This window comes from Vicugna pacos, chromosome 1 (assembly GCF_048564905.1).
Source record: "Vicugna pacos chromosome 1, VicPac4, whole genome shotgun sequence".
In the NCBI taxonomy this organism is placed as follows: domain Eukaryota; kingdom Metazoa; phylum Chordata; class Mammalia; order Artiodactyla; family Camelidae; genus Vicugna; species Vicugna pacos.
Genome location: NC_132987.1, coordinates 113,546,050 through 113,569,206, shown reverse-complemented (window position 1 = coordinate 113,569,206; position 23,157 = coordinate 113,546,050). Strand labels below are relative to the sequence as shown.

The 23,157-nt window shown below is 38.5% G+C and overlaps 1 protein-coding gene across 6 annotated transcripts in view; it reads left to right on the top strand.

The window, feature by feature from the left end:
• The window catches only part of SYNJ1 (synaptojanin 1), an 81,257-nt gene that overhangs the window by 52,499 nt on the left and 5,601 nt on the right, over nt 1-23,157 (top strand). For 2 of the 6 annotated variants that reach the window (XM_072968550.1, XM_072968576.1), the window contains 13 exons: nt 264-422; nt 1,298-1,454; nt 2,060-2,177; nt 2,273-2,488; nt 5,375-5,453; nt 8,606-8,768; nt 12,038-12,247; nt 13,176-13,319; nt 15,639-15,686; nt 16,939-16,977; nt 17,112-17,182; nt 18,854-18,962; nt 19,239-19,453. In XM_072968550.1, the coding sequence (XP_072824651.1) occupies nt 264-422; nt 1,298-1,454; nt 2,060-2,177; nt 2,273-2,488; nt 5,375-5,453; nt 8,606-8,768; nt 12,038-12,247; nt 13,176-13,319; nt 15,639-15,686; nt 16,939-16,977; nt 17,112-17,182; nt 18,854-18,962; nt 19,239-19,453 (1,728 nt within the window). Of the gene's footprint in view, nt 1-263; nt 423-1,297; nt 1,455-2,059; nt 2,178-2,272; nt 2,489-5,374; nt 5,454-8,605; nt 8,769-12,037; nt 12,248-13,175; nt 13,320-13,885; nt 13,925-15,638; nt 15,687-16,938; nt 16,978-17,111; nt 17,183-18,853; nt 18,963-19,238; nt 19,454-23,157 lie in introns of all 6 variants that reach the window. The other 4 variants (XM_072968585.1, XM_072968553.1, XM_072968560.1 and 1 more) reach the window with 4 other exon arrangements.

Below are 23,157 nucleotides of genomic sequence, written 5' to 3'. Positions count from 1 at the left end.
TCTTGTGGCTTGTTTTTGAAGAGGAAGCTTTGAAATGTATTACAGTTTACCCCAAATTCTATATCAGTTTTTGCAAACTTCAGGCAGTTCCTAGAAATGTCAGCAGTGTTCACCTGAATAGATACTTCATGTGACATGACTGTCGGGCTACATAAACAGGACACAGCATGGGGGAGGCAAGCGTATCTGAGGCAAAGAAAAAGTTGTAAAACATCGTTTAAATTGATGGTTTTTAATTTAAAATTTTATCTCCCTGCTTCTAGGGAAGGATGCTGTTTTCCCATGACTATGTATTTTGGTGTGGTGATTTCAACTACCGAATTGATCTCCCTAATGAAGAAGTTAAAGAGCTGATAAGACAGCAAAATTGGGATTCTCTTATAGCAGGAGATCAACTTATTAATCAGAAAAATGCTGGGCAGGTAAATACATACTTAAAGTACTTGCATTAAGAAGAGGATCTTCAGTTATGAAAACATACTTTCCTTAATCAAACTATTGCTTTTTCTTTTAATCTCTTGGAGTCTGTCTATACTTAATAAATATATATTTATAGTTTAACAGCTGTAAAACTAGCTTCTCTTTTAAAAAAAGAAAAGGAAAGAAAAACTCATAATAATTCCCAGGGGCAAAAGGTATTATGTCTCTATGAGATTCACTTTCAAGTAGAAGAATATACTTTTTTTTTCAGTAATAGCAAATTTAGAATCTTACTCATCAGGGCTACTGCTTTTTTGCCTTTAAGAACCTATGGTAATAGGCTTTATTTTTTACTGTTGTTTCTCATATAATCTGACTTTGAAACTTACTTCTTAAAACTTGTGACCATAAGATTTGGGAAGAATTTATTAAAAAAAATTTTTTTTTTTAAAGAAGTGATTGAGGCCATTTGATATGGTACCTTTGTGGTCATCCGCCTTAAATTCTAACACTTTGGGTATTATGTAACTTTCTAAGGCCCCAGTTCCTCATCTGAGAGTAAGACACCAGACTCTGTGATTTCCAAAATTCCATACAGTTCTAAATATCTCATATAGTGCGAAAGTCTCATGGAATTCCACCGTTCATGTTTTTGTACTTTGTTTAACCAAACGTTAGACAAGTGTCATGAAAAAGGCCAAGTCTTAAGTTATTTTCCTTAAGGTCTGTCCATTCAGTTAGAAGTGTTCATCAGAGGCACGTAGATTTCACATGAGCGTTTCCAGCACATAGTAGATATTTAATGAATGGGTGCCTGAGTGAAAACAGAACATTTTTGCCTTTTTGAATAACTTAACTTTGTGTATGTTCATTTTAGATCTTTAGGGGATTTTTAGAAGGAAAAGTAACCTTTGCTCCAACATACAAATACGATTTGTTTTCCGATGACTATGACACCAGTGAGAAGTGCCGCACCCCTGCGTGGACAGACCGTGTCCTCTGGAGAAGACGGAAATGGCCTTTCGACAGATCAGGTCGGGAAATGGGGTTCGTTTAAATGAGTTAGTGCAAATTTTATGAAGAAAAAGGGAAATGATATAAATATCAAATAAGGAGAGAGATGGGCTACTTTTTTTTTCAATAAAGGTTATCTAGGATAAAATCAATGCAATTTAAATGTAAAACTTAAAGTTCTCAGACCTGCTTATAATTATTTAATTTTTCAGTCTATTTTCTTTCAGTGACATAGTGTCATATAAAGAAAAGCAAGGAAACCTCTTTATAAAATTGTTGGCTGGATGCTAATTAAGGTTTTTAACTTGAATAAGTCAAATGGTTTGCAAATATTTTGAACTGCTACTTGTCCATTGAATTATGTGTGAAACCCTGTCTGGTCACAGGCCTTTAAGTAATCTCAGTAAAGGCTCATTTTAATTTTAACTAAGTAAAGTATAACATGATAACCTCACCAAAGAGCCTTTCTAACCTAATGGTGTGTATACTTCCTGCCTCTTAGCAAGTGTGTCTGGTGTCCCAGCCTCAGAAAACTGAAGCTGGTGAAACAAAGGCGGCAGCTCCTTTCTCTGCATGACCTGTCATGCTCATGTGGCTTCTGTGTTTTGTTTTATTCTGACCGCAGCTGAAGATTTAGATCTTCTAAATGCTAGTTTTCAAGATGGAAGCAAAATCCTCTACACGTGGACTCCTGGCACTTTGCTGCACTACGGAAGGGCTGAGCTGAAGACTTCGGACCATAGGTTTAAAGTCTCCATATTTCTGTAACCGGGCTTGCAATTTACTTGAAATACATCCTTAAACGTTTCTAACACGTCTCTCTTCCTTTATGCCTAAGGCCTGTCGTTGCCCTGATTGATATCGATATATTTGAAGTTGAAGCTGAAGAGAGGCAGAACATTTATAAAGAAGTGATTGCCGTTCAGGGTCCACCAGATGGTACGGTGTTAGTCTCAATCAGGAGTTCCTTACCAGAAAATAATTTTTTCGACGATACTTTGATTGATGAGCTTCTGCAGCAGTTTACACACTTTGGTGAAGTTATACTCATAAGGTGAGTAAAGTATGTATTGTCCAAAAGCAACTCATGACTCATAAGTAATATTTTCTGTATTAGAAATCACCTTACTTTGTATTTGACTAGTGTATGAGTATTTGTATTTTCAAACTAAAAGAAAATCACACTATAGAAGTATTATTCAAAGGGCTCATAGGTTTTGAAACTGAATTCTTGAGTCGTGAAACTGTATATGAACAATTGATAAACAAAAATATGTGCGCATTTAAATGTGTTCTCTCAAGATTAATATGTGATATAACATGTAAACCTGTGGCAAAATGAAGATGTGATTGCTGTTTTTTTCCAAGGAGGGGTAAGAGTAAAGTGGAGTGACTATTTTGCCCTAGGTTTAAGAAATTTAATATTTTAATAATTTTAAGTCATTTAATTTCCAGCTAATGGAGAAGCAGTACTGCTAGGGGAACAGTCAGGAGTCTCCCGTTCCCGTCTTGGTTCCTGTCAGCGACTTAACCATGTGCCTTTTGCAGAACCAGATGCCTCTTTTGTTGTTAAAAAAAAGTTCTCTTCTGAATGTGCAGCAGTTTTGAGACATTGAAAAACGTATATGTGTTTGACTTCCATACAGAAGAGGTACTATTAAGTTCCTTTCTGTGCTGTCCATCTGCTTATTTAGGTGTGTTTTATAGACAGTTGGTGGGCATATCTCTATACTAGATGCTGTGGAAGAGCAGAGGAGAAACTGAAGACTCAATTCCTGTCTGGAATCTAGGGGTGATCAGCATATGTATAATGGCTTCCCTAGCTCCTAAAACAGAATTGTCCACAGAATGAAGTTGGTATGATTTCTTGTTGAGTGAGGAACATGACTGAGAACCCTAGAGTCCTTTTAGAGAGTAAATGGGCAAATAGAGAGGAAATTGTGTTTAGACTTCCCTCAAACCATTTGACAAAGATCTACCCCAAGGATTTAAAATGAGACATGAAATATCTGAAAATTGTAAGGCTCTAGCAAGTACATAGTGAAATGTGCAAGTTTACAGATGACAGTAAGCTTTGCCAAGTACAGAAATGCCAAACCCCCGGGACCATCATGTGGACTGTGTGAGTGGGCGGCCAAGTAGCAGATAAATGTCCTTTGAGCAAGTGTGAAATATTGCACTGGGCTAGACAGAACCTGAAGTGCACTTCAGGGATGAAAGACTCTGAAGAGGACTGTCTTGTCTGTATCCTAGTCTCAAATAACTTGGTATTAAATTAGAGCCAAAAGCTTCCCCCCAAATGCTTGTTGTCATTGGAAGAAGTATTGGTAACAAAACAAGGCATTATTCTAACATTATAAAACCATGGCGTGCCTCCTCACACGGAATATTCCAGTTGTTAACACCTTAAGATATCCAAGTTAGACTAGAAAAAGCAGACGCTGAAAGTAAACAAGGACAGGACTGCTGTCACAGGTAAGGCTAAACTGATTATCACCTTTTGGTCTAGAATAAGGCAACCATTAAGGAGTGGCTAAAGTCTCTACACCCCTTTACATGTAATTAAGAGATTTTCTGGAAATGTAGACAGGGCAAATTTAGATACTTATGGGGGGAAAAGTGTAGTTTTTATCCTAGTGAGTGAAAATAGGAAGAAAACACAGCTTCTAAAATGTCCTACATAAATCTGTGGGTTATCAGAACCAGAATCCAGTTAACAGTTAACTTGTTAAAGTTAAAAAACGTGTAAGGGGCACACTGGCAGTTAAGAATAGGACCAAGAAATTAGCCCTGCCTTACGATCACAAACGCTTTGGTTCCACCGTCAAAGAACAAATGCTGCTTGGGGTCGGGGAGACTGGTGCAGCCTGAGTGCAGCTGTATAGTAGTGATTATAACCTTTGGAGGAAGGTTATTGTCCGTTGTCAACAATTTGAGTAAGATCCCTTCATAATCTTTAGGTAGGAATGATGTCCCTATGTTGTTCAAACAATAGCATCCTGCAACTTAGTAATAACTTCATGCCAAGAAATTGAGTCTCTTACTAAGTAAGTGTGTGTGTGTGCGCATGTCTATGTATTTTGCCATTTCTCATCTGAAAGATCTACAAGGATTTCTGAATTTATAAATACAGTTTGGATTAGTTCAACTATTAAAATTGTTTCTATAAGTAAAACTTATAATGTTATAATTTGTTTTATTCTTTTTTCATGATAACATTATTACATATCAGTGACCGTCTTCTTCAGAACTTGTTCTAATGGCCTTTCTATTTTTCCTTTTGTGGGTTTCTTATCTCAAAACTATAAACTTAGAATCACAGCTAAGGCTTTGAAGTCTCAAGAGAGTAACTGGCTGTCACTGAATAAATAAAGACAGGACCATAACCTAAGACTCCCTCGGGCCAGTCTGATTGAGGGACTGGCTGACAGATTTTGTTGTTGTTGTTGCTGTTGTTGTTGTGACAACTCCCTGCCTTCTTTCTTGGTCAAAAGAAATTTGCTTCAGGAAAGTCACTGAGACAGTGGCAATGCAGAGTACTGGATTCCAGGCTTGGGAGACTGGGATCCTAGCCCTGTAACTTACTCTCCTCGTAGGGTCACTTTGAACAAGCCCCTTAACCTCTGGCCCTTTTTCTCTTGTCAATGGAATGAAAGATTAGATTAGCAGGGATCATAACTGGAGGTCCACAGGCCCATTTCTTCTGGCAGACTGTTCTATTAACTAACATAGTACTTCAAAGAAATTTGTATTTGAACGCTTTTAGGGGAAGAGTGCCCTCTGCAGGTCACCACTGGCCCCACTGCTCTCGCTCTTGTATTTTCACTTTCTGGCCTCTGTGAGCCTTCGTGAATCAATAATCATTGGACTAGTCACTGAGCTAGTTATAAACTGAGTATTAATTATAGTTGTTTATTGTTTGTTTTTCTCTTCCTTAAAGATTTGTAGAAGATAAAATGTGGGTTACATTTTTGGAGGGAAGCTCTGCCTTGAGTGTTCTGAGCCTGAATGGTAAAGAGGTAAGTTTGTTGATTCTAAACCATTCTGAAACTAAGTATCTGAAGATTGTATTTTATAGGCATACAGCAAATTATCTAAATGTATTTGTAGTTCAAGAGGATAAAAGACCTTATGGTGTACTTTAACATTTATTATTTAGACTAGGTTTCAGATTAATTTAAGATTATTTTGGTCCCTCCCTAGAGATATTAATCATGGCTAGAGACTAAGAAAAAAAAAGTGTTTACTACCCAATTTTATTTTTATTATTTTTTTTATATAAAACTAAAATTTTTAATTGGAATAGTTACTATGGCTCATCTGTATAGTAGAACAGATTTCTAGCAAATGAAGAAAATGCTTTATTTACAAGAAAACAAGGGAGGAAGGTGCTCATTAGTCTAAGGAACTTGTTTTATTGGCTTGGATCATGGTACACAGGTACCTTTTTCAAGCATAGGTAGAATAATTCCCATAGATTACAAGTCCATCCCATTGAGGCATTTTAGAAATTTTTAATTAGTGGAGATGTTCCTAGCCTGTGATTTGAAGTGTCATTGATGGGAGAAATTTACATCAATGGCCTAGAATAATTTTACTTCTGTAAGATGCTGTCTATGTCCACTAGTGTTTCGTGAATGGTTTCAGACAAATCTTAAACATCTAAGTATATGATCAATTGACTGGACTAAAATCAAGACGTAATTTCTCCAATGGTAGGCAATTCCATAAAGATTTTCCTGAGCTTCCTCTTCTGTTACAGAACTTCCACTTGGAGAAAAAGACTTCCATGCATTTATTGTTTTTGAAATAGATTTTGTAAGATTTTATTTGTTTTTCCAGAATGCACTAGTAACATTCTCATGCAAAAATAAATCAAGAAATATAGAAAAGTATAAAGAAAAATAATAAAGACTGCTTGTAATCTGACCATTACGAAATAATTTTTCTTAACCTTCATATATGCATATATATATTAACACAAATGAGCTATATGAATCATGGACATCTACATGAACAAATACGTCATTTTTAATGGCTGCATTAGTTTCATTATGTAGATAAATATATAAATATAAATATAAATTTACTTAACCAGACTCTTATTAGTAGACATCTGCATTGTTCCCAACTTTTAATAATTAAAAACAACATTCCAGGGAACCCCTGTATACACTATAATTGTGCATGCTTATCCTGTTATTCCTTAAGATAAATTCCTAAATGTACATTTGCAATGTCAAAGAATATAGGCATATTAAAATTTGATATTTATTGGCTAATTGCTCTTTAGAAAGAATGTATCTAGTTGCATTGTGACTCGGATTACCTAATATCCAACATCCTAATCAAAATGAGGTATTTTTTAACTTCGACAATCTGTAGAACTAGAAGTACTATGTCATTTCTGTGTTAGTACTTTGATTACTACTTTTTTTAATTTATTGGTCATTTGTACTTCTCTGACAAGCTGTTTATGGCCTAGCCCGTTCCCCATTGGGGTATTCATCTTTTGAAGCTCCCTTGATGTTAACCCCTTTTTATAATGTGCTGAAGATATTCTTCCCAGCTTGTCTTGTGACTTTGCTGTGACTTCACCATATGGAAAGTATTGATTTTTAAATTTAATTCTACCTTTGACCTCTTAAAAGCCCTTCCTTATCCCATGATGACACATTTAAGAGCAACTCTCAGTTTGGTACTTTGTCAGCCTTATTCCCTTCCTGAATATTTCTTTTACCTTTCCTTGACAATTTTCCTAGTTTTATTTTTCCTTCCTTCTTTTCAGCTCTGTTCCTCACCCTCAAGTCTGGTCATCTATGTTATGCTCTTAGAAAGTAGCCGCCTTAGCTCCCTTAAAAGATTTTCAAAATTCTGAAAAAATAATGTTTTTGGAAAATGCATAATAATGTTTGATTTATCCTTTTGAAAGTTAGACATTTCTACGCCTCTGGTCTATCTTTGTTAGTACTGTTATTTCAGCCCAAAATCTTCTAGCTGCAAATAGATCAATAGGAACTCTTCCATTTCAGGGGAGAATCTCGGAAAAGTATACAGCTTCAGCAGGGCAAACCTAAAGGATGAGCTTCTTGAGCATTTCCTTTTCTGTCACGTAATTTTTTTTTCTTTTCTCTGGGCTCCAATTTCTGCCAAGTGGATATTCTTAAGGAAGTTCATCTTAAATGGCCGTGATAGTGACTGGGGCTTGAGAGTACTTGTTGGTATTCTTTGGCAAATACATAAAGAATGTTGTTGACTTTAAAAGGTAACAAATGACCTATGAAGCCTGTTGCCAAGTTCTGAAATTTAACTGATGTGGTCTAATAAGTGAGTAAAGAATTAGTCCTTAGGACTTTGACTTCAAAGCTCAATGTAGACACTAATTACTCTCATACATGGCTGTGCTATTCAGGCCAGCAGCTTTTAATCTCTCCATCCTATGCCTTCAAAGAATTCTACTGTCAATAGCACTTTGAGCCAAGGAGAGTATTTTTTTAATACATCGACAGGACAGTATACCTTGATTATAATGTACTGGTTGGTTTAGATTATACTTTTATCTAAAAGCTGCTCATATTTATGGGAAAGGCAGGATGCCAGTGTCATAGATACCAGCCCTTCTGTTTTTAGAATGATTAACTTTTGTTGAAGATTAAAAATGGTCTTAAATTCTCTCATTATTCTTCTGACATTTGAAATGCTGAAACTACTTCGGCACTATAAGTAACTTTCAAGACCATTATACCAAGTTAGAAAGTTACCCTTATACCGAATGAACAGGGAGAGTATTTTAAGGATTTTCCACTGTCCTTTCTGTAGTTGTTTCACATAAGAACAGTGATTTAATCTGTATCTCAAAACCTTAGGAAGTATAAAATGATGAAGCAGAATTGTCAGTGAATTTATATCTCACCTTGGGAAGATACTGGCAGCAAAGGAAACTTAAATCTGTGTGCATTCCGGAAAAGAAGACCTATTTAGCAACATAGGAGAATTGGGAACATTTTTAACTAGTTAAAAATGCAGTATAGTAAAACGGTTTATTTTGAATTGAGTATAGCTGAATTGAGCCTATACTGTTGCGTAGTATAACTAAGGCAGTCACTTTATTCCCACAGAGTTAATTTTCATGCCAATGAATTTTTATTTTATATCTCTGTTACTTACCTAGTTATTGGGTCGGACTATAACTATTACTTTAAAAAGTCCAGACTGGATCAAAAATTTGGAAGAAGAAATGAATTTAGAGAAAATCGGTGTCCCGCTGCCGTCGTCAACAAGCTCCACGCTGCTGGGGGAGGACGCGGAGGTCACGGCCGACTTCGACATGGAAGGTCTGCTTACTGGGCGCGTTTCCTTCTGTGCTTCTAGAGAAGTTTCCTTCGCATCAGTGAAGTCTGAGCCTCCGAGTTTATCCTTTTCTTCCTTCTTGTAACACACAGAGCAATATTAATTAGGTTTTGTTTTGCATTGTATTGTGTGTATTTTCCTCATACCCAGACTTCAGATGTATTTGCCATTGGGCCATTCACAGGTTAAGACCTTTACAAATGTTGATGTCCTTGTGTGATAAGAGCACAAATTGGTATTTTGGGTATATGGTTTGGTCCCACTAATTGTCCTCAAGGTAGAAAAGGAGAAGTTCATTGTGCAGAAATGAGTTCAAAATAGTTGCTACAAAAGAGGATATATTTCAAAATTAACTTTAAAAGATTTTCCAAGTGGCTAGGAACACATGCATTTGAAACTGAACCCTTCACACCTATATAAATATAATCATTTCAACTTTAGAATTTGGGATGGGTTATTTCAATATAATAATTTGCTTAAATGTGATTAAGAAATGCATTTGCTTTCTTATGCTATCTGCTGTTTTATTTTAGCGTAGTTTCCATTAAAATGCATACCTTAGTTTATAAAATGACATACATCATATTGTGATACCCTGTATAGCTAGATAATGCATTTCAGAGTTAAACACCTTAGATTGTCTCATTTTCAGTCCCTGTTCATTTGTTTACTTAGTCCCCACATTTATGCAGTACCTTTTATATGCCAGGTACATGCTGGGTGCTGGAAATTTAACAGATGTCATCCTTGCACTCCCTAGACTCACAGCTCAGTGGGTGCTACATACAAGTAAGCAGGCAGTTATAATCATGTGACATCAGTGCACGAGGGAACGATGGTACAGGAGTTCATGGGACACTTGTCTAACCTAGAGTTGGGAACTTGGGAAAGTTCCCAGAGAAATTGAAATTGAGAATCTGAGGACTGGGTGAGAATTAGATTAAAGAGAATAGAGCAGGGTGAACCAGAAAGAAGGAGTGTGCAGAGGCCTAAGGGGGAAAAGGACCTAAGCAGACACTGCAGGTACGCTTGTGTGGGAGTAAGTGAGAAGTGCGGGAGGAGGAGCAGGGTGGATGGCAGGAGATGTTGGTTTTGGGCATGTTGGATCTGAGGGGTCTGGGAGGTCTGTCGGGCCCAGGCTGTGGGTGTGTGCCCTCTCTCAGCAGAGAGCTCTGGGCCCACGAGGCAGCCCCAATGAGAGTTAGAGTCCTGCGTGTTTATTAGCATGGCCAGGGGGATTATACAGAGATGGGAGAGGACTGGTCCTGGGATTGAACAGAAACTCAGACTTTAAGGATAGGCAGAACAAGGCTGTGCATGAAAGGAAAATGAGAAGAAACAACTAGAAATGTCATTGAGCCAGGAGAATATAGCAGCTTAAACATCAAGGAAAGAAAGGGTAACAGGGGAGCGTGGTCCGAGGCGTCCTGTGTCGCAGAGAGAGAAGTGAGCAGTGCAGCTTGCCCTTTGGGTTTAGCACCGGGGAGGAGGCTGTTGGTGATGTTCAGGGGAGTGATTTCAGTGGAGTGATGAAGCCAGATGGTGGTAAATCGAGGTGAGGAGGGAAGGTGAAGAAGTGCAGAGAGTGTCTGTAGACAACTTTTTAAGAAGTTTGGCTAAGGCAGACTTGAGGGGGAGCGGGAATAGGAAGGCAGTTGCCCCAGGGAGTGTAGTTTTGAAATCGAGAGTCTTGAGAAGGCTTAGTGCTGATGGAAAGGGCTGGCGACATTGGGGAGGGGCAGGGGAGAATGAGCAGGAGAGCATGGTGGCGGAGAAAACAGGGGTGGTCAGAACCCCATTCTTTTCATCTATAAATATGAGTGCCAACCATGTGATTCAATGCCAGCTGGGGGGCAGGTTGCTGAAGAGAGGGGTTTCCATCTTAAGACTGCCCTTTTTCTCTCTGAAGTTTAAGGAGTGAGGCAACCCACAGTTTTCGGAGAGTTGAGCAGGTTCAAGATAGCACTCCTGAGAAGGGGTAAGAAGGAGAGAGAGCCAGCCAGGAACTTGTGGGATTGCCAGGCAGCTGTGGGAGCCCAGAGGAGGCTGAAACCCATGGAGTTAACTTGACTGCAGTCATCAGGACTGTGTGGTTTCCTCTGGCTGCAGCCCTCGGCAGCCTTGGTGCGGTTATGGAGAGATCAGACAGCGGGATCGATGCAGGTGCGATGGAGGAATGTGCAGGAGGGGGACGGCCGAGGTGAAGAACCAGAGGATGTGAAGACAGATGCAGAGAAGCAGAATCGAATAGGGGCCAAAAGAGGAGGGATGGAAGGCCTGGATCCTGCTGAAGTCAAAAGAGGAAAGAGTAACCAAGGGCGAGACTGAAAGGCTGGGAGCTGGTGGTCCGAGTGAAACGTTTTGAGCTTGCTGTTTCGGAGGTCCTGCAGTTCCAGGCACACATGTGTTTGAAGTGGAGGAGACTGGCAGCAGGGATAAGACATTAGCCCATTGGTGGGTTGTCCACGTGGACTTCAGTGTCACTCAGAAAGATGATAGGACCCACTTGCCATCTTGCTCTGTCCTTAGTCCTAGATGAATGGGTTCAAGTGACCAGAAGGAGGGAGGTTGGAGATTATGGCGGCAAGCGGTGGTTGAGGGTGTGATATACATTTCTTGATGGCACAGCTCCAAGAAATAGGCCTTTTTGTTCCAGGTTGGAGGATTATAGTTCTGGAATTGGAATTAAGTTGCAAGGGGCACCCTGACCGCACTTGCCAACCCTGAGGAAAGCGGAGATGAGGAGACCTCAGGGGAGAACCATTTCCTCCTGTTCAGTTCAAGCAAAGAGGCTGTATATTGGGTAGGGGGAGCACAGGGGACAGAGTAGTGAGGAGACTTTTGGGGCAGGGTGTGCGACCCTGTGACAGCTTGTCTGCTGTAAGGACCAGACCCGAACTGAGGGCATTGGGGAGGAGGCAGTGCCCTAGAGTAAGATGGGAGGTTTGGAGGCAGAGCGGTAAGCGTCTCAGTCAGCCAGCACGGAGACAGCTGCGCACGGGAACACTGAACGCCATTGAATCAGCCCAGCTCTGGGCTGCATCCTTCTACTCTGAGACAAGAGACGGTCTTTAGTTACATTTTCCATCAGAGCATTTGTGCTCCTAGTTTTATGCATATACATTTTTATATATGCCTGCATGTTTAATCTTTATGTATTTACAGTGTCATAAACCCCTTAAAACCTAGATTGGTGGAAAAAAATCTCTGAGAAAGTTACGGTGGTAACATTAAGAACCTTGTGTTTTCCCAGGCGATGTTGATGACTACAGTGCTGAGGTGGAGGAAATTCTTCCTCAGCATCTCCAGCCATCTTCGAGTTCTGGCCTTGGCACTTCCCCGGGTTCTTCACCCCGAACCAGTCCCTGCCAGTCACCCACAATATCGGAGGGCCCTGTACCTGCCCTTCCTGTAAGACCAAGTCGAGCACCATCGAGAACGCCTGGGCACCCAGCTTCACAAAGTGTGTATTTTATTTAAAGTGTTGTATGACTTTCCCTGGCTGATACATTTGATTTTGGATGGTTACATCTCTGATGCCCTTGGATTTCCTTTGGAGAGCCATGTTTGTTTAACTTTCATATCCATAAGCTAACGTGTACCATGTTTTCTCTGCATACAAAAGAGGAAACTTTGTAGGTAGTAAATGAACAGGATACTCATCACTGTCACTGGATGAGAATTTTTCTTCATCCTTTTTCTACGTGGTCAGGTTTGTCCGTGGCTTATCCTTGATGATTTTCTGTTGTTACGTAAGAACTCATAACTGTTTGGGCTTAACTGTATGTCTGTACATTACCTAAATTATAATATGGAACAAAAGAGACAAAGCAAATTTTTCAAATTCAACTTTATGGTCATGACTCCTTCAAAGTGGGAAGACTTGTCTCTGGAAGTTGTTACATGACGTGGTTAAGTTGCATGTTCCATGCTAACCAGCATCTTCAGAAAATGTCTTCCACCTTACACATTTCCCTAGTTCCCCCATGCGACTCTTATAGTTCTGGCTTCATTCAATAAATTCAAGATAAGCTAAGGTAGAGAGAGAAGAGACTCCCTTTTTCTTTTTCTTCTCCACTGGCCAGCAGACTACAGTGACTTATCTCCCTCAGTACTTTGTGCGGTCTCGATGGGGCCACTCAGTAAATCCCCTTCAGCACCTGGGGCCTGGGGAAGGAGTCCGGTAGAGCTAGCCTTATGCTTCCATGGTACCAAAGCGTAATTGAATAGCAGAACTGCTTAAGCTGTTGATAGTAAAACTGTGCGTCATTATGCTGTAGTAAAAAGTTAGAAAATAGCACAAGAGAGAATTGATGAGACATGTGTAGAAAGTGCGCTTTGTGCTCATACCCACCTGGAACCTGACCTTCTTACCTGAGGCACTTTTGTAGGTTCTCCTGTTGACACTCTGCCAGCAACACAACCGCAGCAGAAAGAGTCTTCCCAGACCTTAGAGCCCAAGCGGCCTCCTCCCCCCCGCCCCGTTGCCCCTCCTGCACGTCCAGCTCCCCCACAGAGACCGCCTCCGCCTTCAGGTAACAAACCGTTTTATTTCCAGTTTCGCTAGATTGAAAATCCTCCACTACTCTATTTTAAAACATGTTGCATGTTTTCGAAACTCTAGCTTCTAGATTTTATTGCTTTTCTTCGGTTGGTGCTCCTTCCTCAGCTTTACTAAAGAACATGGCAGGCCTGACAGGACAGGTGGAAAGACTGTTGCCCAGCTAGACTCCTGCAGCATGTTTTCAGAGCTGACTTCTTACAAGCGTGCGAGAGGCGTTTGTTTTGTTTCTGCTGATTTCATGTGGTCATACTAATTTCTGTACAGTGCATAACTAGAACTGAAGAACGTGCATGTACTTATTTACTAGAAAGTTTTATGTATTTGTTCTTTTTAAGTATTATGTTCCTTGTAAGTAAGTATAGTGTTGTTTCTTAAGTTATTAGAAGTGTTTACATCATAGCTTTTTTATGGTGCCAGTATATGAATGTGTAGTTTCTACATGCTGTTTGACATCATGAATACTATGGTAAATATTTGTTTCCATTCTTTATTTAATGCCATTTCCTTTCTGCTGCACATTCTCTTGTGAACTATAAGGGGCTAGGAGTCCTGCACCTGCTAGAAAAGAATTTGGAGGTAACCATTTATATCTGTTATAATGTATGGATCTTGGTTCATTAATTTTTTGGTGTTTGATCCCTATAACTGAAAGACATTTAGGTTTGTTTGATAAAAGTCAAAATGAATGACATTTATATTCCAAGTTAAAATAAGTGCAAACTTCCATTATATTCCTGCTGAGTGAAAGATCAGAGCTCGGTTTTATTAGTGAATAGAATTAGTGAGAGCGTCCGTTTCCCAGATAAGCACAGTTGAGTTACTCATCAAGGCCTGATATGCTTTTTCTTAATAAATATAGTCAGTTTGGCTACAAAGATTTAATTCCCCCAAATCACACTAATTTCAAGAATGATTCAGGTACAGTGAATATAGAATATTTCCCAAGTATCTGATTCTATTAGATTGTATCAGCTCTAGTGCATTCCCTTTCTAGTAGCCTGTGGATTAGCAACATGTTCCAGGAATGCAGTTTACAATTATAATAATTATCTGAAACACATCTTTCATTTTACATGGCATTTTCATGCCCTGTCATAAAATTCATACCTCATTTTTAAAAATAGAAGAACAGTTTTCTCTGATATACTTCAATAAAGAAATTCTTACTAACACATGGGTCACTTTTTGTTTATTTGGTTCACATGAAAACTCACACAAAGCTCAGTCGGAGGTATACATTTGACAAGCTTATTTAATCTAATTTAATTTAATTCTCTAGAAGGGCTGAGGCAGGTTATCACAGTCCCACAGAGAGCTTTTACAAATCCAGTTTTAATATCATTAAGGCTCACGTGTAGTTGGTCTCTTTCTGCTCTGGCTGCCTAACGACACTGCTGACTGATTCATATGTTATTACAGATTGACTTCGCTGTGTGTAGATGTGAAAGACTTTGTATAATAAGGACAGCAAAATTATTTCAGCACTAGAGCTTCTGCAAAATACTGCTGGGTGATAATTTTCCAATTGACTTACAGACAACATTTTTTTTCCGATTTCAAACTCATATTCTATTTATAGTTTCATGATAGATTCTATTTCTTCTCCTTTAATTAACAAATCTATCTATATAAAAATAAATTTTTAAATAAATTTGTGAAAAGTTATACCTGTTAGCAACTCAGTGGCTTACTTAGAAATCTGATTTAATTTTAAAAATTGCTCCTCTTCACAGTTCTTTCGTAGACAGTGTTTGCAGCATATTTTTTAACCCTGTAAACCAATAACTGTTTGAAGGTAGTAAGCTCAGAGAAAGTAATTATAGTACTTTTAGAGTTTTTTAAAATAATACATCAAAAACTAACTTCTAAGAGACTAAAGTAGTCTCATAGAAATTTAAAATGAAATTGGAACTTTAAGATTTTTTTCCCTTTTTGACTGTCAAATATTGGAGCTTTTATTAATGATTTAACTGTGAATATAAAGAATGATATGATCGTGAAGCAAAGTCTTTCATTACACAGATTTTTAAATTCCCCACTGCTAGTAATCTCAGATATAAAAAGAAAACTAACATCCCTTTTCTACTCATAACTGAGGAAAGGGCCCAACTCAGGTTTGGGCCAGGCATCTAAAATCACTTTGGTTTGTACTGATAATCTTTGAAGAAATTTAAAGCGGTGAACTTTCTTTGCAAAAGTAAGTTTAACTCAGAAATTGTTTTGTGTACCTGCTTTTCATTCTGTGCTGTGGGCTCTGAACATATACAGCTTCTTGTTTTTCTCTGAAAAGGTATTGGAGCCCCTCCCAGTCCTGGGGTAGCTAGGCGAGAGATGGAAGGTAACAAGACTTCTGCATCATGGAAACGGATCTCTCATTTGGTTCCTAAATGTCAGCCCCTCCAGTGTTTAAAGGCATAATAAGTCTTTTCTTAGTCCAGCTGTAAACTCCCCTTCCCACTCCTTATGTAGTCCTTGTTACCTTGTATTTTTTCTCTTTTCATTCTATGTTGTGTGTAGTTTCTAATGGATGTCCACTTAATTTCCCTGCAGTTCTTATTATGCTGTTTTGCACTCTGTTTTTTATATATTTCATATATAATCAGGATGTGAAATTACTGTACAATTTTTTTTAAGAAGAATGCCTTCAAAATTTGAGGGGGAATAAGTCAGATTTTAGAAATGTACTGTACTTGACTGATTAAACCTTATTAATTCAGGTCCAAGAATATAGTGTTTTTTGGATGATTTCAGGTAACATAAATATTTCTATATAAATGATGTTGAACTAAGTTCACTTAAAAGATTGTTAAGACTAGAAGCCGTTAAGATTATAGTTATTAAAAGACTGATATATTTCATATAACAATTACACTTGAATTTCCTTTCAAAAAGAAGAAACCTTAGATGCTGCCCTTAATAGTGTCCCCTACTCCTTTTGGCCCCAAAGTAGTTTAATCTCATTTCATCCTTTTATTACCTTTCTACTGAGACTGAACCATATTTTAACATGGTCTTGCATAAGGCAGATAGTTAATAGCAAGATGTGCCTGTCTTCTGCCTTAATCCTGGGATTTTGCTGTAGAAATCCAGAAGATCTCATCGTAAGATTACTTTATCCATAATGACATCTTCAGCTTGAAGCCCCACAACAGTGTCGTTAGGTGCCTCTTACGTGACTCGGAAAATGCATTTTTGTCTGTTTGCTCCAGAGTAATTTGTCCGCCAAGTTCTGGAAATTAGTAGTACCACATCTTGTGACCATTCCCACAGGCTGACCATATGTGTCCTAGGTTCATAGGAGACAGCTCTACTGGGAAAGTCACCTTAAAAGTGACCTTAAGGATGAGGTATCAGACTGAGTGCTAACCCTTCTGCCAGAAATATCACCATAAGTGTTTTAATTTTTCTCTGTTTGGGGATATACCCTTCAGGGCTGATAATACCCTTCATCATTATCCAAAACAAAGTACTTTTGTTCTCATCTCATACCCCCATTTCTGCTGATAATGAAACAGAACAGCCCACTAATGTTATGTAATATTGCTTTATTGTCTACTTATGACTAATTTTTTTCCCTTCCTGCTTCAAAGCACCCAAAAGCCCTGGAACGACACGGAAAGAAAATATAGGTAAAAACACTTGAATTTAGCTACTTAACCTTAAAACTGGATCATGACCAGACACTTGGGATAGAAGTACACGGTTTCTTATTTCTTTCTTTCTCGCAAAAACTTAAATACATGGTGTGATCTCTTTGTTCTAGGACGCAACCAGCCTTCACCTCAGGCAGGATTCACAGGCCCAGGACCTGCTGGATACAGTGCAGCCAGACCGGTAGGCAGCACCCCAGCCTGGGAGCCAAGAGGTCCAGGTTTTAGATCCCAATTTGCTACTAATCAAATATGTTATCTTGGAGAAGTCAGGGGGCCCATCAAGGCCCCAGTTTCCTCAACTTAAAATGAGGGAATCGCACTTGATGATCTCCAAGGCATCTTTCAAATAACAGTATTTTAACGTCCTCTGCATAAATAACTTAACATACTTCATTGTTTGAATAAAAGTGATGCAGTTAAATAATTACTGTCATTAAATAAATATCTTAGAATCTCTAAGTGTATGAGGAAGTACTGTATTGGGGCAACTTTTTATGATATTGTCTGAGTAATTAATGAGGTAAAATTATTCTTCAATAAGAAGAATTTTAAAATTAGATTTCAGAAAAACCATTTATGATAGTCGGTCAAATCAAGCTGGTTCTAAAGGGATTACAAGCAGGAGAGCAGACGGTGTTACAGAGCTTTTCCCTATGCCGTGAATCTCTGGTTTTCTGTGTGTTTACCAGTGTTCTCTCATACATAGAATTATTCTGTTATTTACCCAATTGAAGATTTTCTCTGGGATAGAGAAGTAATTTAAAGAAAAAGAAATAAGGAAAGAAAGAAAATGGAAACCAGTGCTCAGTGACCTGGACTGGTCTGGTGGGGGCTGGGGCAGGCGGGAGGCCTCTAGCTGAAGGGGGGTCTGGGAAGCATGACTCTAACCAGAAATTAGGAAACTTCTGCTTCTAATTTCTAAGAAATCCTCATAGAATTTCTAAGTTAGAAACATTTTGTTTTTTCTCTTGCAGTTTTCTATATAACATCCAACCTAAATGTCCTTTACTGTATATAATACTATATTGCAAAGTGTCTGTGGAATATACCTAAAAATAACCATTACCCAGTCTTCCTGTTTTTCAAGAAAGGGAAAATTGCTGTTCACTGACTCCACTACTTTCCACAAAGTGCCTTCTTTATTCTGTTTAATGTTCTAAGAGTAGGGAAGGAAAGTCAGGATTTTGTGAGAGTCCCTTTGTAACTTTTGCTTAAAATAAGAAGTATTGGGCTTCTTAAAGCCTTCAGCAAATGTATGAAAGTAGAAAGTTTTTTCGCCAGCGTGTCTTTCAGTATATTTACTTCAGCATATTGACTTAATCATTAAAGAGCTTTCACCTCCATGTTTAAAAAAATAACTCTCAGGGTGGTTTTTTGTAAGCCTCCGGGTTGCAAAGCGTATATCCCTTTCCGTCTCCTGTGACCTTTGATACCATCCCGTCTCCCATGCATGCAGCACTGCACAGGGTGAAGAGCAAGGGCCCTGCTGCTGGTCGGACCTGAGTTTGGATCCTGGCTTTATTTTCTAGCTCTCTGGCTCTGGGAAACTTGTATACACTTCTGCATCTTCATTTAAAATAGAGATGATAAAATAATACCTACCTCTGAGGGCTATTTGGAAGATGAAATGGAAATGCCTATACAGTGTGTAATTAACACAGCGCCTGGCACATAGTAAACAGTGGAAAATAGAAAGGAAGATTTTAAGACTTATGACTGTCTGGCTGTCAATAGCAATTAAAATGACAAGAGGCTGAGGAAATAAAATGAGATGCAAAAGCAGGTATTTTCACCGAATCATATCTGTTGAAAATGAGTAAATGTCTCAACTGTTAACGTTTCCCATTTTTAGACTATTCCGCCCCGCGCTGGAGTGATCAGCGCCCCGCAGAGCCATGCTCGGGCGTCTGCGGGGAGACTGACCCCCGAAAGCCAAAGCAAACCAACAGAAGTACTGAGAGGTAGACACTGTATCAGAAACGGCAGTTTCCTTCTATATTCTTTCCTTTCACTTCTTTTCCTTTTCCTTTCTCCAGTCTCTCACTTTACACAACTTGCTCAAATTAAAATACCCTTCTTTCTTTCTTTTTGCCACAAGAAATGAGGCTGCTCGGGGCCAGAAAGGGGGACGGGGGTGGGGTGGGGGCAGGGATGATACCATAATCCCCTAACATTTCACTAAAGTAAGGATAAAACATGGTTTTCTAGAAAACACCCAACCTCTGAAATGTTTTCAGGGCCAGCTCTTCCTGAACCACTGAAGCCCCAGGCTGCCCTTCCTGCGCAGCCCTCTCTGCCCACACCTGTTCAGAAGATGCAGGAGCCTCTGGTCCCGGTGGCCGCACCTATGCCTCAGGCCGCCCCGCAGCCAAACTTGGAAACCCCACCACAGCCACCACCTCGGAGCAGGTCTTCCCACAGCTTGCCTTCAGAGCCCTCGTCACAACCGCAGGTAAGTCCTCCCAGCAAACAAAAGAGCATCGTGATACCTCTCTGAGGGAGAGGGGTGTTTGTTTTGTTGTTTTGTTCTGTTTTTTCAATTTTTATTTTTTTATTGAGATATATTTGATGCCTTTGGTATAGTTTTGAGCATACTTATTTTAATTATTAGCTTAAGAAACAAATAGGAATTTTTTTTAAATGTTTGTCTTTTGGTAGTTAATAGCATCCTGAGATGTGACTTCAACAAGTGAATGTCATTTGACATGTCAAACTAGTCACACAACAGATGCATGGTTTGGCTGTTTGCGGGTTTGGGGTTTATGTTTGTTTGTTTGAACCTGTTGCTTTGATCAGGGGTTCTCAGAGAGGAACCCTAAATTGAGGCTCTTTAGGGAATTTTCAAGTGCCTCTGAGGCTGTTTTATCTTGTTAATGTTTAATGTGTTTGTGACTTTTTGGTTTTTGTAATGCATAATTTGTTTTGGATAGTTAATAAAGTAGGATGGACAATAATAATTTATTTTCTTATTGTTTGTGGCCAAAAATTCGTTTTCCCTTTCACTTCCTGGAATGAGAGGCATAGATCAATCCTTGACCATTGGCAATGTCGTTCATTTCCAGTAAATGGAGGAGAACTCTTTTATTCCACCTAAGACAGCAGTTAGCTCTTGTCTGTGGTGCAGCTGGCGCTGGGTTCCTCCGGTCTCTCTAACACTTTCAGACACTGCTGGGTCAGTTTAGATGTTTGGGGCATGCAGCAGTAGGCTTATTCACCAAAGTAAAAACCATCAAAATAGTAAGTTATCTCATCAGTATCACACAGAAAACAGTGCCATTGCCTTAGTAGGTAGAAGTCTTAGGGTCACAGGGACTTTGTTATGCCAGGGTGATCTCACACTGGAAAGACTTCCGGTGTGTGTGTACAAAGTTATTTTAACACAGGAATAATCATCCAAGTGATTTTATTTGGATGCTATTTTACTTTGTTTTTATTATATACATTTCAGTAAAATTGTTAAAATAAAATTTATCTTTAGTATAAGTGCATTTTTGTTGTCCAGCCTTACATTTTATTTTATCCTAAAGTTTTAACTTGAAAATGCCACCAAGGCTAAAGAAATGTGTGACATTGTAGTCTACTTTTAAACTTTGGAAAGATCTGAAATATAGAAATGTTATGCATTGGGAATGTCCCTTAAGCACATTAATAAATATTAGTTTGCATTTATTTTTATAGATATCTGAGCATGTCCAGTTAGTTGGCAGAAGTTAACAGTTTCTTACGCTTCTCCATAGTGAAACCTAGACATTAAAATAAATATGAATCTTAAAACGAATATTGTTAGCAATTAGCACTTACTCATTAGACTCATTAGTTGGTCACGTTTGTAAAACCTGAGGATTATATAATCAAGAAAGACAAAATGTTCTCTTTTCTAATTAATACAAAAAAGTGTTGTATGTATTTTAATTCGGAAAATTGAGCATGCTGAAGATATATGATACTTGTAGAAATCTTTCAGGCAATGAATTTTCTCTGCCAACCCACTTTCAGTGCATCGTGAATCTTCTTCTAGTTTTCTTCTAAGATGCACTATTGTGTTTTCTCTTTAATATAATTGGAGGGCAAAAAACTTTCAAAGTAGCCACCTTAGAGCTTTGTACTACTGTATTAGGACAGAAAGTGATCATTCCTATTCCTGGTAAAAGTGAATGCCAATTCGTAAAACTCTATAAATGTTTTAAGTATTGTAGGTAAATACAGTACTCTGAAAAACTTCAGAAAGAATAAACTGTCAAGTAAGATTGCAATTTTCAATAGAAAGTCATCTTATGACATAAAAATACTGCAGGATGAATATTCCAATGACTGCAGTGTGTCGTTTTCTTAGGTCATTTCCCTTGTTTTGGTCTCTGATTTTCACTGGAATGGGTGATTTGGTGACACACAGCAAGTACATGCTTTGTATGTGGCTTAGTGGATTGTATTTTCAAATCCTGTATTCTATTCATCAAAGCTATGAAAGATATTTTTTTAAACATTTCTTTTCCCTCAGTCATTGATGTCAAATTCCTATGAACATTATATACATTATATATAAAATAACTTTGTACACACTTCTTCCTCATGGGTGGGGGGTGGGGGTCTTGTTCATGTTAGACTGTCTTTGTGAACAATCACAAAGTGGTTAGTTTCCTCCTAGGAGCTACGGCAGTGAGGGGCAGGAAGGAAGGGGAAGAATTTTACCTTTTGTATCCTTCAAATTTTGAACCATAAGAATAATGCCTATTCAAAAAATTATAAACATTAAAAAATTTTAAAACCTTCTGTAGTGTCTATAACTTAAAGGATAAGATGTCAAAATATGACATTTGATATTTTGGTAATAATATGAAGTAGTCTTAGAATTGAACACTTAGTAATTTTTACAAGTCTTTATTAATTCTGCCAAAAATCTACAAGGTATTTAAAACATAAAAACACACATGACCCTGCTTTACTTTTTATTACTATTGAAATGTTCTTTGACTCTATAATTCTACATAGAAAAGATTCTTTTAATTCAAATGATTATGTAACATGTTATATATCTATAACTTAAATTCAGGAGTCTCATGTTTCGTAGGCAGGAAACAATACATAATGTATTTCAGAATGGTGTCTCTCTAAATTATCAAAGTGAGTTTTGGTATTTTAAAATAAGGTAAGCTTTAAATATTGGGGAGGATTTGCTCAAACTGTTTCTTGAGAATACTGCAGTTTTTAAAAGTACTGCTGTGTTATAGAAAGGTTGTGATTTCACTTTTAAACAACAAAAAGAGAATATGGTTTCTTAACTTGTACTTTTCAACCAATAAATTATGAAGTGAATTAGTGATAGTATCGTCCTTCAGAAAATTTGAGTAATACAGAACAAGCATGAATCCTGATCATTTGTTAAAATAAATATCAATTTTCACTTTTTTTGCACAGTGATGCCATTTTGTACATTTTCTCTAATGGCTATCTTAAGGCTATGTCCTACTCTTGGGCTGCCATAACAAGCCATAAACTGGGTAACTCAGACAGCAGACATTTGTTTTCTCATAGTTCTGGAGGCTGGAAGTCTGAGATCAGGATGCCAGCATGGTGGGGTTCTGGTGAGATCTCTTTTCCTGGCTCGCAGACAGCTACCTTCTCACTGTGACCTCACATGGCCTTTCCTTGGTGCTTGCAGGGGGAGAAGAAGACAGCCAGCCCTCTGGTGTGCCTCCTCCTAAGGGTGCTAATGCCCTGCAGAGGGCCCCACTGTCATGACCTCATCTAGCCCCAGTTACCTTCCAAAGGCCCCACCTCCAAATCCCATCACACTGGGTGTTAGGGCTTCAGCATATGGATTTGGGGGAGGACACAAACATTTTATCCATAACAGGCTGCTTAAGAGCTCCAAAAACCTATTTGATTTTGAACCAATTAGTAATCAACCTCAGAGAAAGTCAAAATTGAAGCCCTAATTCAACAATACATTTTTTTCATTCACAATGACAAATGAAATCGGAATTGTCTCCTGAATTTATGCTGTGACCTGCAGATATCACTGCTCTTGGATTCCTTGTATAATGTAGAACTGAAAGTATTTTGAAGACCGAATAATTAGGGTTGCTGGTTGGTCTCAGATTGCCCTCCTAACTCTCTCCTTTGATGTCTGTGTTCCCTTTCTCAAAGCAGGAGCAG